The sequence below is a fragment of the Rhagoletis pomonella genome, unplaced genomic scaffold (assembly GCF_013731165.1).
Source record: "Rhagoletis pomonella isolate Grant_MI unplaced genomic scaffold, Rhpom_1.0 Rhpom_scaffold_00013, whole genome shotgun sequence".
Classification (NCBI taxonomy): Eukaryota; Metazoa; Arthropoda; class Insecta; order Diptera; family Tephritidae; genus Rhagoletis; species Rhagoletis pomonella.
The window spans coordinates 10,487,444-10,503,489 of NW_023458567.1; the positions used below are offsets into that span (position 1 = coordinate 10,487,444).

The following is a 16,046-nucleotide window of genomic DNA, read 5'->3' on the forward strand; positions in this document are numbered from 1 at the left end:
TTTGCAGGCTGTACTATGACAATGTGTAAAGGGATCAGGTCGACTATGACTTCCAAGGCTGCAGTGGGGCAAATGCACATGGAGGACGTCTTGCTCAAACTATGTTGAAATTGGTCGCCTTGAAATAGTCTAGAGTCTTATGTTTCCTGGTGAATAACGTCAAGTCCACTTTTTTGTTATTTATGCTTACTCCGACCTCATTGGCTCATCTATAAATGGATGTGAGCGCCGGATTCATTAAGGAGATCAGTGTAACTATACATTTATCACTCCACAGTAGTAAGAATAGTGCACCATCTTGCTGACGCGTTGGCTAAGGCCGGAGCATCTTTTGATACATCCGAAGCAGAGACTATAAATTGTCCACTCGAACTCATCAAAAGGGTACTGCATCTGCAATTCACACTTATTGCTGATACACGTTGGAACAACCTTCAAGCCCGCAAAACTAGCGGCATTATGGCAGGCCAAGGACAGAAAAACTTCTCAAGAGGTTCAGGAAACATATAGTCAAATTAATAACCACGATAGCGGGACATTGGCCCATTGGTGAACATGTAGCTAAAATGGGCCCTCGGGGCCGTAGCTGTCATCTTGAGGGAAGTAAGGAAACGGTCCTACACTAGCTTTGCCAGTGCACAAAATTGGCACAAATAAGGCACTCGGGTGTTTTTCCATGCAAAATCTTGGGGAGACTTCCAAATTCACCATTACTAACATAAATAGATTCATCGGAAAATCTAAATGATTTGACGAACCCAACGAATCATAAAAGCAGATAAAATCAAGAGTCCCAGAGGAAGAGTATCAAAATGGTGCTTTCAGCACTAATTGGGTCCGGGGAATGTACTCAGGCGACGCTTCTACCAACCAAACAACTACTCTATTCGTCCTACCATATTGTGCAGTGTCTACTAATTTTCCTTTGGTGTAGGCATGCTGTTCTTTTTGAGAGTCACCCCTAAGCTGCATTAAGCTTTCTATTAACCGCTGAGGATAAAGGATATCAAACTGATTGATCCACATATAATCCTTCCAATACAAATGACTACTTTTATCCGCCTTTGAAAGACAACCCGCGCAGCGCTCGTACATTTTACCAGCCATTCTACTACCTCAGGATATGCTTCCTGCAGTCCGAGAAAGAGTTTTCTGCACACTTTCAGTTTGACAAATACAGATATCGAACAATCTAGGCAAACGGTGGAAAGTTTAATTACGTACGCCAAAATTCAACGCCCCAAAGTTTAAATAACTTTCCCCTCGCGCTGGAAATTTTAATTCACGAAACTCAATGTTTTATTTACGAAAATTCACTAAAGTAAGAGTATAAGGCAAAAGCCAAAAGGTTTTGTCTGGCTTGTATTGGTTATGTCACAAACCCTTCAGTCGGTAGTTGCTTCAAAAAATCATCTAATGCTGGAATCGCGTAGGCGGTTGCAGCGCCTTTGCTTTTATCCCATATTTCTGGTCCTCAAATACAGTAAGCACCAAATACTAGTCGGGATCTTCGCCCATTCAGTGATCTTGGTCGGTTCGAGATCGACAGCATTATTTGCGCCGAAAAGCTAGTGGCGGAATGGTCAGTATGTGTTTTTCAAAGACTTGCCCTATACTAATACTATCTTTTTTTCATAGTTAGTCTTAGAAGAATCCGCCTATTTCTCTACCTCCAATCACTAAGCAGCATTCTAAGCACAATCTAAAGCAAGTCAGCACTCTAAAGTGATTGAGAAATTATAGTGACCGTCATCATATCGTCCCAGACGAGTTGCATTTAAGTTGTCAATGACGATTGCCGGCCTGACTACTATTTCGGACAGTCGGTCGATCATTTGGGACGGCTGTGTCGCCAACAATTGTGCGCGCGCTTCGACCGACAGACGCCCCAAACGATTTGAAAATTATCGAACAGTCTACACCTAACCACCGCTCGTCCAGCTACACGCAGACAATGCGCACTCTCACAGCATCCAACTGGTGTCAAGCAAATCAACGCTGGAATTTCGCGCAATCCAATTGTTTTGGTCAAAGCAATTTCGCTGCTTGCCTGCTTGTTGCTTTGTTTGTGCACGCTGAGTGGTAAGTAAAATTAAAATAAAATTTGTACGAGTAAGGTTAAGAGATCGGGCGGCAACCAAGCAACCGTGCCTTGGCGTGAATTTGGTGGAATTGGCATGGCGTAGCACGGCAGCAACTTATCAAAGTGACACCAAACAACGTCAGCAAATTCCAGCAAATAAAAATTTCACTCTCAATTGCGACGATTGCAGCCGCCGAAGCCGCCGCTATTCACGCATGCCACAACGATTAATGAGCGCGACAGCGGCAAGTGATGGCGTAGTTGGCGACAGTGATTGCGCGGCGGTTGGCTGGTTGGCTGCTGCTCGGATTTCAGGAAGCTTTTGAGGGTAGCCACAGTGGGATTTGGTTGGTAATCGTGTGCAATATGTTACCGATATGTTGGAAAAGTTGTCTACAGGTCTACAGATCACAGTGCCACAGTATGGCCGTTGAGTCGCTTCGCAAAGAAAGACATTTGAATGCTAACGCGGCTTGCGAGGTTTATAAATTTTTCGCTTTTCGGCGAGACGACAACGCATAAAATGAGACTGTCAGCGCGAACAAGCAATTGTCTTATTGAGCCAAAGTGACCACGGCGTCAATGGTACACCGATGCAATAAAGAATTAGTGGCAGTGCTGGAAATTGAGGTGACATTGCCATTAAGTCGCGCATGCCATTCAGCTGCAACAGCGGCTGGCTACTTGGTGAGGTAAGTAAATGTACATACATATTTTTAAAGTATTTTAGTTTCCGACTCCTGAGCTACTTACAGCTACGAAGTATAAGCTGGGAAAATAAGTACTCTCAGGCCAGCTAAATTAATAGCCCGATTATTGATGAATTCTCAATAAGAACAATGCTCAGCAAATACTTGTACGAGTCGCGACGACTGTACGCACCAGCTGACGCTTGCCAGCAACCGCAAAGGCACCCTTGCGCAGGCGCTGTGGCTATCAGATGGGTTGACATACGGAAGTGCATGATAAATGCAGCGCTCAAATGCATAATAAAATTAAATAAAAAGAAAAAGAAAAAATACACGGTATGCAAATGAATTGCCTTAATTTTAAATGTCAGCCGAAAAAATGTGCCCACATAAATAAGCAAGTTGCATGCAACACGGTTTCTTGCGAAGTATATCCCCCTCAGTCCCGAGACTAAAATAATTGAAAACCAAAAAAAAAAATCATGTTTTTGCGTTATATTCTTCCCAAATAATTAGAAAACCCATTTTTTTTTATTGTAGCATATAAGGATTCTTAGCACTGGCAGGTGCAGCCAGCTGGACATTTGGATCGTATGCCAACGAAAAAGCAACTAATTTTTAAATTAAGAGTATTTTAAAACATTCAGTTAATTTCAATAAACGGTTAACTTAGTACTAATTTCTTACGAAGGGAATTCCATAAAACAGTGTCTATCGCTGGCAATGCACAAAAACACATTACAAGAAACGCATTTGAATCTGGTTTTTTGGTTACATCCTTCTTTACGGCATCTTATAAATTTGTTTTTATCCTGGACACCACAGATGGGTAAGTGTCTATTTTCAGTCCTTCTCACATCTTTTGGGGGTAGGGGCTGTATGGACCTAACTCTTTTTGTTGAGATATCGTCTTCGATTTCGATATCACTTAGCCTTCTTTTACCAGCACATGCGGACAAACATTCTCCTACGTACATCTTAAAATCTAATAGGTCCATCAACTCGCACCTCCTTGCACCACAGGAAAATTTGTCTTTTTTATAAAGAACCCAGGAATTACACAGTGCGAGATCAACCATATGCCAAAAAACTCGTGTGGGCCACTTCTTTGTTCTGATGTTAATACGGTAATAGGATATCAACCTGTCCGCAAGATCTACGCCTCCCATTGACGTGTTGTGACTTGCTACGAATACGGGGACAATTGACATTTATGTAATTTTTGGCTTTCTTATCCCATCGACGAACAGATATAAGTGGTCGTGCTCCAGTCGACGTGGCCGCCATTAGAACCGAACGACTGTCTATCCATTTTACAATGCTAGTTTCTCATCTTCTCTCACAAATTCATTGAAGGTACCTCTGCCTCTTTTTAGAAGATCATGGTCGGTTGAAAGTTTTGGTCGCAGTTCTTTGGGGATTCGGTTTTGTTGAATCGTGCCCGTAGCATATATTCCATTTTCCAGCAAAAACTCTAGTAGTTTTATCGAAGTAAAATATCGGTCAATAAATATTTCGCTGCCTTTACTAATATTTTCTGCAAGTCTTTGCACTACTGTTCCTCCGATACCTAAATCGTGGTTGCAAAATTTTTCAAACCAACAGGACAGGGTTTCCCCTTAACATATTGTTTCAATTGCGTGGTACCAGAGAATGGAATCATTTGTTCATCGATGCTCAGTTTTGCTGGCTTTGGTAGCAATTGACATTTTTTCAAAACGGCTTTTATTATTGGTTCAACTTTCCACAATTTGTTGTTTTCTTTTTCTTGTGGTGTAGCTCTTAAGTTGTCGACAAAATGCATATAATTTCTTAATTTAAAAACTCGATCCCTTGGTATCTGTGTAATGGCTGGAACATTAATAGCAGGTCGGTAGTACATCCTTACGCGCGGAAGTTTCATGCAACCAGCAAGTATGTGGGCCCCAGATAGTTTCTTGTACTCATTATAGTTTGAATACAAATTTTGGCCGTTTTATAGAGCGAACGTATTACTTTGTTGTGAAATTTCGCGCCAAAAATCGTCGTCAAAATACTCCGAGAAATATTGGAAAGGTGTCCACTCAAATCTATCTTCTGCGTTCCATGCCTCGTCGGCAGCGGGAGTATTACCCACGACAAATTCTTTGGCTAGCCATTTAAGCGGTTTTTTATTTTGAAGATTTGAGGGGCTTTCATTTGCATCAACCAACTCTTGTTCAGCAATATTTTCTTCTTCATTATCAGATTCTGCATTGTAGTCAGAATCGGAATCACTTGAAGAAGCCACATTCGAACAATTAGGAACAAGTTCCAAGTCTTCATCGTCGGACAAACCTTCAAAATCACTGTCCATGAGCATCTCCATCACCTCTTCTTCCGTAAAACGTTTTTTCGACATGATAGCTACCAAATGTCCAGCCCACTGAACATTTAAGAAACAGTATTCATATCCGAATTTTAATAAACTTATTTAAAAGATTTTTTATTTACCTTAAAGAACAAGTATTTTTTCGATTGAATTTAATAAAATATTAAACTTGATTTGAAGAAATATAGCGAAAATATTAATTTGAAATTACATTCACAAGGACCACACGTTTTTTCAAATAACTGTTCACTTCTTGGATCGTATTACGACAGTATTGCCACAAACGCAAAAAAAAAAAAATTCAATTGTAGACTTAAGATGTTCAGCTGGCTATAAAGTTGGATCGAATTGAAATAAATTTAAAATTTTTTATTATATGTCCATTTAAAAAGTGTCCAGCGGGCTACACGCGAGGACCGAGGAGGATATGAGTAGCTCATGACGTATTAATTGATCGTGGTGATCAGCAAGCTACCAGTGATCGATCAGCTGGAACGTATGATGTGTTGCAAACAGGGAAGATCTAGAAGCGGAGCTGAGTGATAGGCAAAGAAAAATTTTATATAAGGCGAAACACTTCTGGAGATAAAGAAAGCTGCCGAAGTTGTGGCTTTTTTCATTTACTAAAGATAAGTAAAAGCATTCCAGAAATCCTTAGTTTTAAGTTGAAAGTCCTTCTGACTTGGTGGAGAAACTAAATTGATTTGAAGTTCTATATAAAAGTTTAGATTCCACCTAGGCACTGATAAAGGAGTTTTTTCTCTATGTTCCCCTGCACGAGCTCAATAGCGATGCAGGTTAAACTGGCTTTTACTTTTACTGTCCAATCTAATATTCCATACCTGAAGTGAGATAAGTAGTAAAATATGTAAGGAAAATATCAACGTCCCTTTATTTCACAAACTGTTTATTGAGGAAGGGTGCCAAGTTTAGAACTCGATGTATAACTTTTAGAGTGTTCCTGGTCCCTCTGCACCAGGTTAGACAATAGTTAGGTTCATACCTATAAAAGCACACTCACTGAGTGGGGTTAACTCGCCTCTGCTGAGGTTGAATTTCTGAGATAAGCCTAAAGATGAGATAAAGGGATAATAAAAAAGGCATACGTGGGTGGCATTACTACTTTTAAAACTTTTCAGCACTTTGATGGACCTTAGTAGTTTGTGGATGGAAATATAACTCACATCCTCATTCCTGTTCTAGCGTCGGACAGCAACAGAGAAAAGCGCCGTACTATCCACGTCCAGCGGGCAAGATGTACGCAATAGACTGTCGATGATACCACCTATGACGACCATTTGTTGTCCCTATGGCTTGTGTCACCTAATAAGCCCTACTAGTTAGTATTCGTTGCTCCCTTATTTTCCTTTTTGAGAAAGAATTTCGATTTTACTCTGTCTAGCCTTTTCAGGTGACGTCGGTATGGCACTAAAGTTTTTCATGAGACCTATTTACATATAAGTTTCCTAATGTACCTGGAAGCTTCTGCTGTTATTGGCCTCTTAAGTAGCTTCGATCAGCCAGTACATTACTTTGAACGCCTCAGTGTTTAGGCACACGTATGAGTACAAAGTTATTTCACTTTGCTACGGAATGCGGCCGAAACTTATATTCGTACAGAATTTTTGAAAGGATATGCGCAAAGCTGTAAGGGTACGCTCACACAGAAATCGAAACCGAGCCGGGCGAAGCCGTTCCGTGCTGAGCCAAGCTTTCGAAAATTGCTATAGCTATATGAAAGTGTTCATACAGCAAACTTTTTTAGAAATATTTTGGAACTGAAAGCAATGCCGTTTTTGATTTTGAAATTTTTATTTAATTTTTTAGCTTCATGACGCAGCTGCAAACAATATATCCAAATATTCGAACAAAAACTAATTTGACAACTAATCTTTTGAATAAAATTTACGAATTTTTTTGCCGCTTTTCATTGACGGTTTTTTGTGATATCTTTGCAGCTGAGTCCATCAGCAAAGCTCCGCTTCGCTTCATTCAGTGTGAATACCAGCAGCTTCGCCTTGTTCCACCTAGCTTCGCTCGACGCCGCTCGGCACCCTGTGTGAACGCACCCTAAGAGTGCTTTTGGCCAATTAGTCATCGTGCGGCTTTATATATAGCAAAGACCTCCCATCGAAATACTGTTGTCATTGTCCCTAACTCAGAAAAAGTTCAGATAGTTACTCCCAGGCAGCCCTCTACAGTTGTAAGGGCGCGATTGGGCGAAGCAAAGGATTGTTACCTAGCATCATGAATTGGCTATACACGGTGGTTCTTAGGCCTATTGTACTCTACGGAGTCTTGGTATGGTGGCCAAGGAAATCCACTACTAAATCATTTCAAAAGGTGGAAAGAACTGCGATGTCCTGCACGTGTGGCAGTGTGCGTGTAGCTCAATATTCTTCCAATTGATATTGTTGAAAAACAATCACCGGGTTGTGCCGCCTTGAGGCTGCTTAAGCTATCAGACTGGAGAGAGACATATACCGGACACGGATTACTGTGCATCAAGTCTTAACATCACAAAGAGATATAGGATTTGCATTCCAGATGCAGAATTTTGGTCGGAGGGGCTCCACTTCTACACCGATGGATCTAAGCCGAGCGAGCGGCAGTTAAAAAGAAGCAACAACGGTGATATTTGAGAACAAGGAACTAAAATTCATATTGGGATCCTAATCTTTTAAAATTTTAAAGGATATCTCCGAACAAAAGTAGATCCATCAGCAACTCTAAATGGTTTGAAGTCAGCAGCAGTTCGTTCAAAGCCAAGACCAAGTTTTCTAGGAGAAAACATTACAGGCCCGTTAATTATGTCCTATACTTACGGTGACCATATTAACCTAGGTAAAATAAAGACATTTTTTTCAAAATGATTTGGGAATTCGTACATACAACTTGTATGATAAAAGTGCCTCACTCATATCGTAATTTATATCAAATATTTATCAGTTAAGTATATTATTTAATTGTACAAGTTCCCTGCATAGCGAAAAATGAAGCCAAATCCTTTTCAAGGACTTCGCATTGTTACCAAAATGCGTTTATCATAATTCATACTGCGCGCGAAGCCAGCACACAGTGGTTCAAAATTGGAATGTAATGTTCATAATCCACCGGAGCCTTAATCTTTCAACCATTTTTTACTAAAAAGCAAAAAAAAATTATTTTGGTGAACATTTTTTATAACATTTAAAATTTTTTTTTGTGTATTTTTTGTTTTGGGTGAACCATGATAAAAACACTAGAAGGTAAAATCATTCTCTCAATTCGTCGGCCAAGATTTTTTTCTGACGTTTTCAAACATTTTAAAATATATAAAATTGAAAATAAAAAAAATTAAATTGTTCACGATTGTTGTTTGAGATTAAAAACGAGAATGTGTGTGTGAGCTTGAGTTCGAGTTTTAAAATTATATTGCTGGCAAACGTCAGCCTGCCTCTCAATGATTTTACCTTGTAACGTTTTTATCATGGGGTGAACCATATGATTGGTTTCAACTAGTTTCTGTTATGTAACATTTATTAACTGGAACAGGAGAATACACTTTCTTCAAAACTGCTAATCAAATAAAAATTCCGAAATCAGGCTCAACTGGTCTATTGCAAATATTGTAAGCTTTCATAAAAAAAATTTAATTAATCAAATGAAGTGAAAAATGAAGGCTCCGGGGAATTACAAACACTAAATGCCAGTTTTGAACCAGTGTGCAGTAGGAGGTTTATTGTTCTCTTTCAGTGGAACTGGAAACTCAGCGTGCAAGACGATCCTGGGCGCAACTTTCCCTGTGCTTTATAGATTGTACAAAGATAACTGATTAAATATAAACCCATAAGTGGGGTGCGAAACAAACTGGCGAAGGTTTTCATTATATTTTATAAGGGACATTTTTATTTTTTATATTCTGCGTTTAAAAATTTACCTCTGAAAAATGCAGAGCCGATTTAAAGGACAGTTTAAGAAATAAAGGGCAAAAGGCGTCCTTTATTCTGAAAAGAATTATAAAGGACAGGGGGTTAAAATAAAGGGCTGTCCTTTAAAATAAAGGACGGATGGTCTCCTTACCTATACTATGATTAGACGACGTGACAAATTACCATATATCACCACGAATCTACAATCCTCGACCAAAGAAATTGATTTATAAAATCCATAAACGGTTTCCAATTTCAAATAAGTCCGAGAAGATCCGACAACTCAGAACATCCTAAACTCCAGACGTTTTGGACGAAAATACAGCTATAAGCTTATTTTGCACATTGCCTTTGCAATTACGCTACACAAAGGAAAACAAATCCATAAAATAAAGTTAACAAAAAAAGACGCGGAAAGTGAAATCTCAATTTCTCGTTCGTTCTCAGCACCAATTGGCACACAAAAGCGATAAATAAGTCACGGAAGCTGCCCGTAAAAGAAACGATCACCATTTAAAATTCCAATCGACACCCCAACAAGATCGCCAACACACTTTGATCGCATCGGCGCGCAACTGCTGCACACACTCACAGCAACGATCGGCGAGCAGCCTTTCGCTGAACCGCCAACCCATTGTGTCCGCCGTCCAATTGTTCGTTGGCATTCCTTTGCTTTTCTTGACTGTGGAATGTAAGCGCTTGCTTGAGTCAACTGCTGATCACATTTTGAATTGGGCAGTTACTGTAGAGCAATGTATGCGGCTGACCAATTTATTTAAATTAATTGCTATTGTTTTGCTGAAGTGGTTTGCGCTAACAAGCGAAGGCAGTCGTTGTGAGGTGTGCGATTAGAGGAGGTTGCAGTTTAAGAAAAATGTGAGCTAGTAAAGGTTTCGAGGTCAGTAGGAGTGTAGATCAATGGGGTCGCCGTTATTAGTACTTGGATATATTTATATTTCCAGACTTATTACATAAAAGTCACTCTTCTGCTGCCACTCACCCTAAATCCTAATAAAACAAATCATATCAAAGTTTAGCGGTTTCGGTCTGGCAATTCTCACTCTCATTAATTTCCTCTTTATGTTCCCAATTTTTTCCTCAACACAACTCTAGTTGTTATGGTCACACCTACGCCGACTGCGCGCGGTCGCCCGAAACATTACTGCTCTGACGGTGGCTGTGTTGATGGTGCGTTTGCCCAACTCCGGATGTTGTACACAGTTGATCGCACATTTCACACAAAATCGATCGCTGCATGAACGCGATCGCCGTCGATCGATTGGCATTTTTTCACCAACTAACTGCAAACTATATTTATTTATTTTTTCAATGCTTTTTAATGCCTTTTGTATGCAAATTAGCAGCCACATAATTGACTCACTTTGCACTGCGCGGTGTTGAAGTGTTGAGTAGACATGAGTGGCACCCTTTTGGGTACTCCACCTTACTTCCTTTCCCACCCATTGTGGCTGCGCCCGCACTGGTTGCTTGACTGCCGATAGATTTGTCGTTTCACGCCTGATTGTGCTTTTGAACTCGCGAACTGGCGTTGCAAGCGCTAATCGTGTGTTGCCATCGCATACCTGAGCGGTGCTAAGCTGCGATGGGTACTGAGCTCGGTGAGTGTTTAAGGTGTTTGAAAAAAAAAAAACAAACGTACATAAATATTTCAGCATATTTTAATGAATTCGACAGAATTTCGGTTTTTACATTTTTGAGTTGCGTAAGGGAGCTAGCCATACTCTTAACTGGTAGCATCGAAATCCTTACCCCAACTGAACCTTAAGTCCCGTCTGGCCCTCAGGGGAAAACTTAGATGTTTTGCAAGTATCAGTGCTGCACCAAGGGTTCCCATGAGCCTTATTCCTCCAAAGGCCCACAGCTCGTCAATTCAAAAATTTGCAGACATTTTAGAGCCGACCTTGGTTTGGTCATCGCGCCAACATCGGGCAAATACCCAGTCTGTACCTCTTTCAAATAAAAACAAGGCGACAATAAAGACCATTCTCGACTGCCTAGGATTAGGAGCTTCAGAATTCCAGCAGAGAGCAGTCACACGTGGAAAGGGATTCAGTAATGTGTACCAAAGTACGCTGTTACCTGATCAATCATTTACTGCAGCTGCCCATAGAGAGTCAAAACTTGGACGTTGAACGTCGGAGAAACTAAAGCAAAAACAGTTGCCAACATTCCAAATCTTTCCCTCAGCTGAATAGAGTTAAATCAAGCAAAAAGACCTTGAGATCTCAACTCGCGGCTTAGTATTAAAAAAGACAGAAGACCTTTTGACATTTAATAGATCTGCACTAAGAGTCCTTACCGGACCTGCATCACGGGTCGCTGTGCTATTGCATCCACGCTCCAGCGATGGCGAATACCAACAAGTACTCTCAACAGAAACCGCCGCGATGAGGATGTGGAGGAATCAGCTCACCACTTCCTCTGTTGATGTCCTGGCCTACATTCAAAGAGTCTCAAGCGCTTGGTATCACTCTTCTGCAAACAGTCAGGCGGAAATAGGGAAGGAGAAACTGTTGGATCTCCTAAGTTGCATTTGAGATAGCAATTGGTTCAGTAGATCAATACCATGAAAAAGTACCTAATTTTCCTCTGAATAGATATGCACCTCCGGCTAGAGGAATGCGGAGATGATATTCTCTCAAAGATGGTACTCACAATGGAAAACTATGTCTCAATGCAAAAGTATGGAACATTCCATACACGCTCTCCTACCTTAACCTAACCTAAATACCAGCTCTAAAACAAATTTACCTAGTTTTGCTTTTTAGTGTTGTTGTATTTGTTACAGCAAACAAAATATTATTTGTGTCGCCTTAATAATTTGCATTACCTACATTGCATTACATAGTTACTATTTTTGCCAGCTTTGACGTTTACATTTTGCGCCTGGCCTCTACTATCCAAGTGAAATATTCACTACTTGTTCTTGTTTTTGTTGTCGCAATAAATAATTCAATTTCCAATTGACAATCACAATTTCAACGTCGAATGACAAAATTGTTAAATGAAATAGAGAATCGCCCAGCTGACAGACGACAGACGACAGACGAGTCGACCAAAATGATGAGCAAATGGAGGCACTGACGAGCACACACACACTCATACATGTACAAGTAAATATATATGTAAGTGTGTCCCCCATGCGCCAGGGCGCTTTGATCGTTCACTACCAAATTGGTGACATTTTAATGTCAGCGTTTATGATAATCGCCACAAAATGTTGCAACTACAAGTAGCAATTGCCACCAAAATGCATCAAATTGCTTTGGATGTGTAACTCTGGCTGTGTGACTTGAATCGCCGGGCGACAGCCGCCTCTGTGACGTGTGTCCGATATGTGAAATGTGCTGGAATGACGAATGCGCTTGAATTGTTGAATTTTTGAATGCCAGCATGTATGTATGTATGTAAGTGGAAGGCCGATAGGCAGCGTTGACGAAATAGAAAATTGGTGGCAGTTCAATGGAGAAGCGATATACATAAATATCTATTTACAAACATAAGTAGAATAGGGTACTAGAAAATAATAATGGTGCGTAAACGACCGCTTAAGGATAATTTGACAATTGCGCAAATTGCACAAACATGGGCAATCGGAGAGCGAAAATAACAACTAAAAAAATATATTGAAAATTGGTGAAAATTTCCTGAATTTTTAAAGAAAAACTTTTAGTTGCACTATTGCCGACCAGCGCTACCTTAGGCGTTGCTTGATGCCTCACTAAAACCATAAACAGATGGCAGTGTCAACTCGTTAATTCGGATTTACCTCGGGTATTAACTGCAGTTGGTCCGCATTAAGTCCTGCAGTTAATCCTCAAAATTAATGCGGACCAAAACTGCCAGCTATTGGCTATTGTCAATTAAGCGATCTTGGCGTCCGCGGTGGCCAAGTGCTGAGAGCAAGTTCGATCCTCGTTTCGAGCGACTTTCAAACATTTTTTATTTTTATTTTATAATTTAATAATGTAATTTAAGAATTCCATCTTACTTTATTTTATTTTATTTTCTTTTTTTTTTATTTCATATTATTTACTTTATTATTTTTAATTAAATTTTTGGAGTTCACTTTTATTTAAAAAAGTCCACCCCGACTATTTCACCGTGCGACAGTAAATTTTACACACAAAAAAAATGAATATATTAACGAAGCAATAGGCCAGATATAGTAAAACTGCGTTTTTAGTTTTTCTCTCTAACGTCAGTATTTTTTTCCAAGGACTTTGAAATTTTAAAAATATTATTAATTCAACAAATTGTAAAAAAAAAAATCAGTTCAATGTAGAAAAACATTATGGGTATCAAATTAAAGAAAAAATTCCGTAGAATTAAAGCCGATTCAATTTTTTTGTGCATAAGGAAGATTAGGTATTGAAAATGTCCTTTTAAAATTTTATCTTTGAATATACTTGAAATTTTGCAATAATTATTTTTGAAAAATTGTTATGTTAAGGACTGATATGCACTCGATCACATGCTCGAATTCCGTTTTTCAATCTTTGCTAGCTTAAAAAAAAAAATAAAATTAATTAAAAGGGCATTTTCAATACCATAGCGTCCTTGTGAAGCAAAAAAAAAAAATATATTTTTTTTCATTCTACAGTATTTTCTCTTTCATATGGTACCCATGCTGTTATTCTACACTGCACTGAATTTTTTGAATAATTTTAGTTCATCATATTTTTGAAACTACTGATTCCTTTAAAAAAATCTTGACGTCAGGGCGAAAACCTATATTTGGCCCACAGTTTCACGAGTATATTGATTGCGTCGTGTTTAAAAAAATATTTTTTTTGTCGCACGATGTAATTAGCACGGTGCCATTTTTATTTGTTATCAAAAATTTTTGCAGTCATTCAAAACCTGGTTCATTTGAAAGAGCGACCCTTCCGCTGTGTATAACACGGGTATTTTTTTATTTTTTTATTTTACGTAAAGTACTGTTACGAGCTGTAAAGGTGTGTATGGAAGGACCTCGAGAAAATGTCTCAAATTCAATTATAATTTGCAAATAACCCCATACATTCATAGGAACTTTTTTAATGACAACCTACTCAGATTTACGGAATTTCCAGCTCAAAACCCGTAAAACTGAAAAAACCGCAAATTTCCGAACCGTTTGCCGACCTCTGAAACGCAACCGATTTTGGATTAGGTGTTCGTTCTAAAAACGTATTAAAACCAGGTTTCAAAAGTCGCACGGTCTAAGCAAGATAAAAAAGCTTCCCACAAGAAAATTTTGATTTTCAGCACTTTTGGAGCGTGTTGCTGACCACTAAAAATGGTTTTATTCAAAATTCGTGCGTACACCAAATTAGGCAAGAAATTAACTTTAAAAAATCGCAGGAAGACTTCTTGTATTTTCTACACTGCTCAAAAATTTATATAATCTGAGTTTGAGCTGAATGGGCGTATCAGCACTGGCTGATTAATTGGTCTAAGATACCGACTAATACACTCAAAAAAAAGCTGTCATCAGCACGGTGCTATTTAGCCATCAACGTGAAACTTAAGACTATCTAGTTTTCCTCATTAATCATCCCAAAATCTAAAATTTTTAACTAAAATTACCACGCCCGATTCTAGAGGATTCTTGGATTAAAAAAAAAAGTTGCGAAACAAATGTGCGTTTGATTAAATTTAATCTTCAAACTACCACGCTCAGTTCTAGGGATTTGTCGCCTTGGAGAAAAATCTTCCCGGACAAATACTTGGTATTTTACTGTAATACGCAACAAAAATTACATTGTGTTTGCAAAAAAACTACTTTTGACACCTTTCTAACTATAATTATATAAAAAATAAAGGTAATAAATAAATGAGTTAAAAAAATTACGTGAATATTCGATTGGTGGGACTCAAACCCACGACTTCGTGACTCGTTAAACCACATTATTGCCATCTGTCAGGTTACAATTTTGATGAGGTCAACAGCGCTATTAGTGCGGATCAACGTGGCCGTCTATCTGTGCTATAAGAGCGTAGCAGTTACCTATTTAGTGCCTTTACGGCTCTGCTCGCCTAAGAAAAAATGATTCCACTGAAATACAGTAACAAATAAATTTTTGGAACTCAACAAACAAAAGTTGTTACGCATTATTATGCCACTAGTGTTGCCATATTTTTGTGTCAAATAACCATTTACATTTATTACTTCCGTTCATACAGTTGAGATGAGGCGTTGGTGTGAGGCAAGCCATGAATTATCATAGTTAAGCATACTAATAATGATAATAACAGCAGAGTCAGCGGAGATATCCTAGATAAGCTGGTACGTGCCACAAATACTTGAGATTGAGTTGTGAAAAAGGTGAAGTAGAATTCAAATAAATTGAGCTCCGGATAAAAAGACACGAATTAATAGATACATACCGGCATACAAGCAGGCATTTCAGTGTACATAGTGCTCGAAAAAAATCATAAAGATCTTACTCACGCGCCTCTCTTAAACTGTAGATTACATCTAAACTGCCTTTACCATTTTTCTTTTTTATAATTTTTTTTTTGACTTGGCTACTCTTCAGCTCTAATTTTTGTTTCTACACACATACTTATGTATGTGTCCCCTTAATCTTTTCTATTTTTTCTTTTCTTTTCATATTTTAATTCTAAGTGTCATTGTGCCACTTCTACGAACCTGCACAATTGTCAAGTCGTGTCAATTACAACACTCATGGTTTACGCTTCACATTTTTGTCAATGATCTGACTTGAGGCACTCTCACGCAGGTAGTTTCAGTAAGCACTTAGGCTTAACCTTTCTTTCCTCTTTCCTAACCTGTAAATCCCATATTTCTTAAGTGCTTCACACGACGCATGCGCCACTTCTTACAGCAAGTGAGTTTCTATTTCCATTCGCATTTTTCGTTATAAACAGCTTTTGTTCTATGATTTTTTATGACTACAGTATGCGTCTACTTATCAATGGGTGGAGTAGTCACGTGCGTTATACATTTAACACTTGCCAAAGAAAAAAAAGTGGTGTCTAATCAC

The 16,046-nt window shown here is 38.9% G+C and overlaps 1 protein-coding gene across 1 annotated transcript in view; it reads left to right on the forward strand.

Moving 5' to 3' along the window:
• Positions 1-2,504: 2,504 nt before the first annotated feature.
• The window catches only part of LOC118748345 (kelch-like protein diablo), a 32,330-nt gene continuing 18,788 nt past the window's right edge, over positions 2,505-16,046 (forward strand). The window contains exon 1 of the mRNA XM_036482718.1: positions 2,505-2,775. Within this exon, the coding sequence (XP_036338611.1) occupies positions 2,737-2,775 (39 nt within the window). The 5' untranslated portion in view covers positions 2,505-2,736. The remainder of the gene's footprint in view (positions 2,776-16,046) is intronic.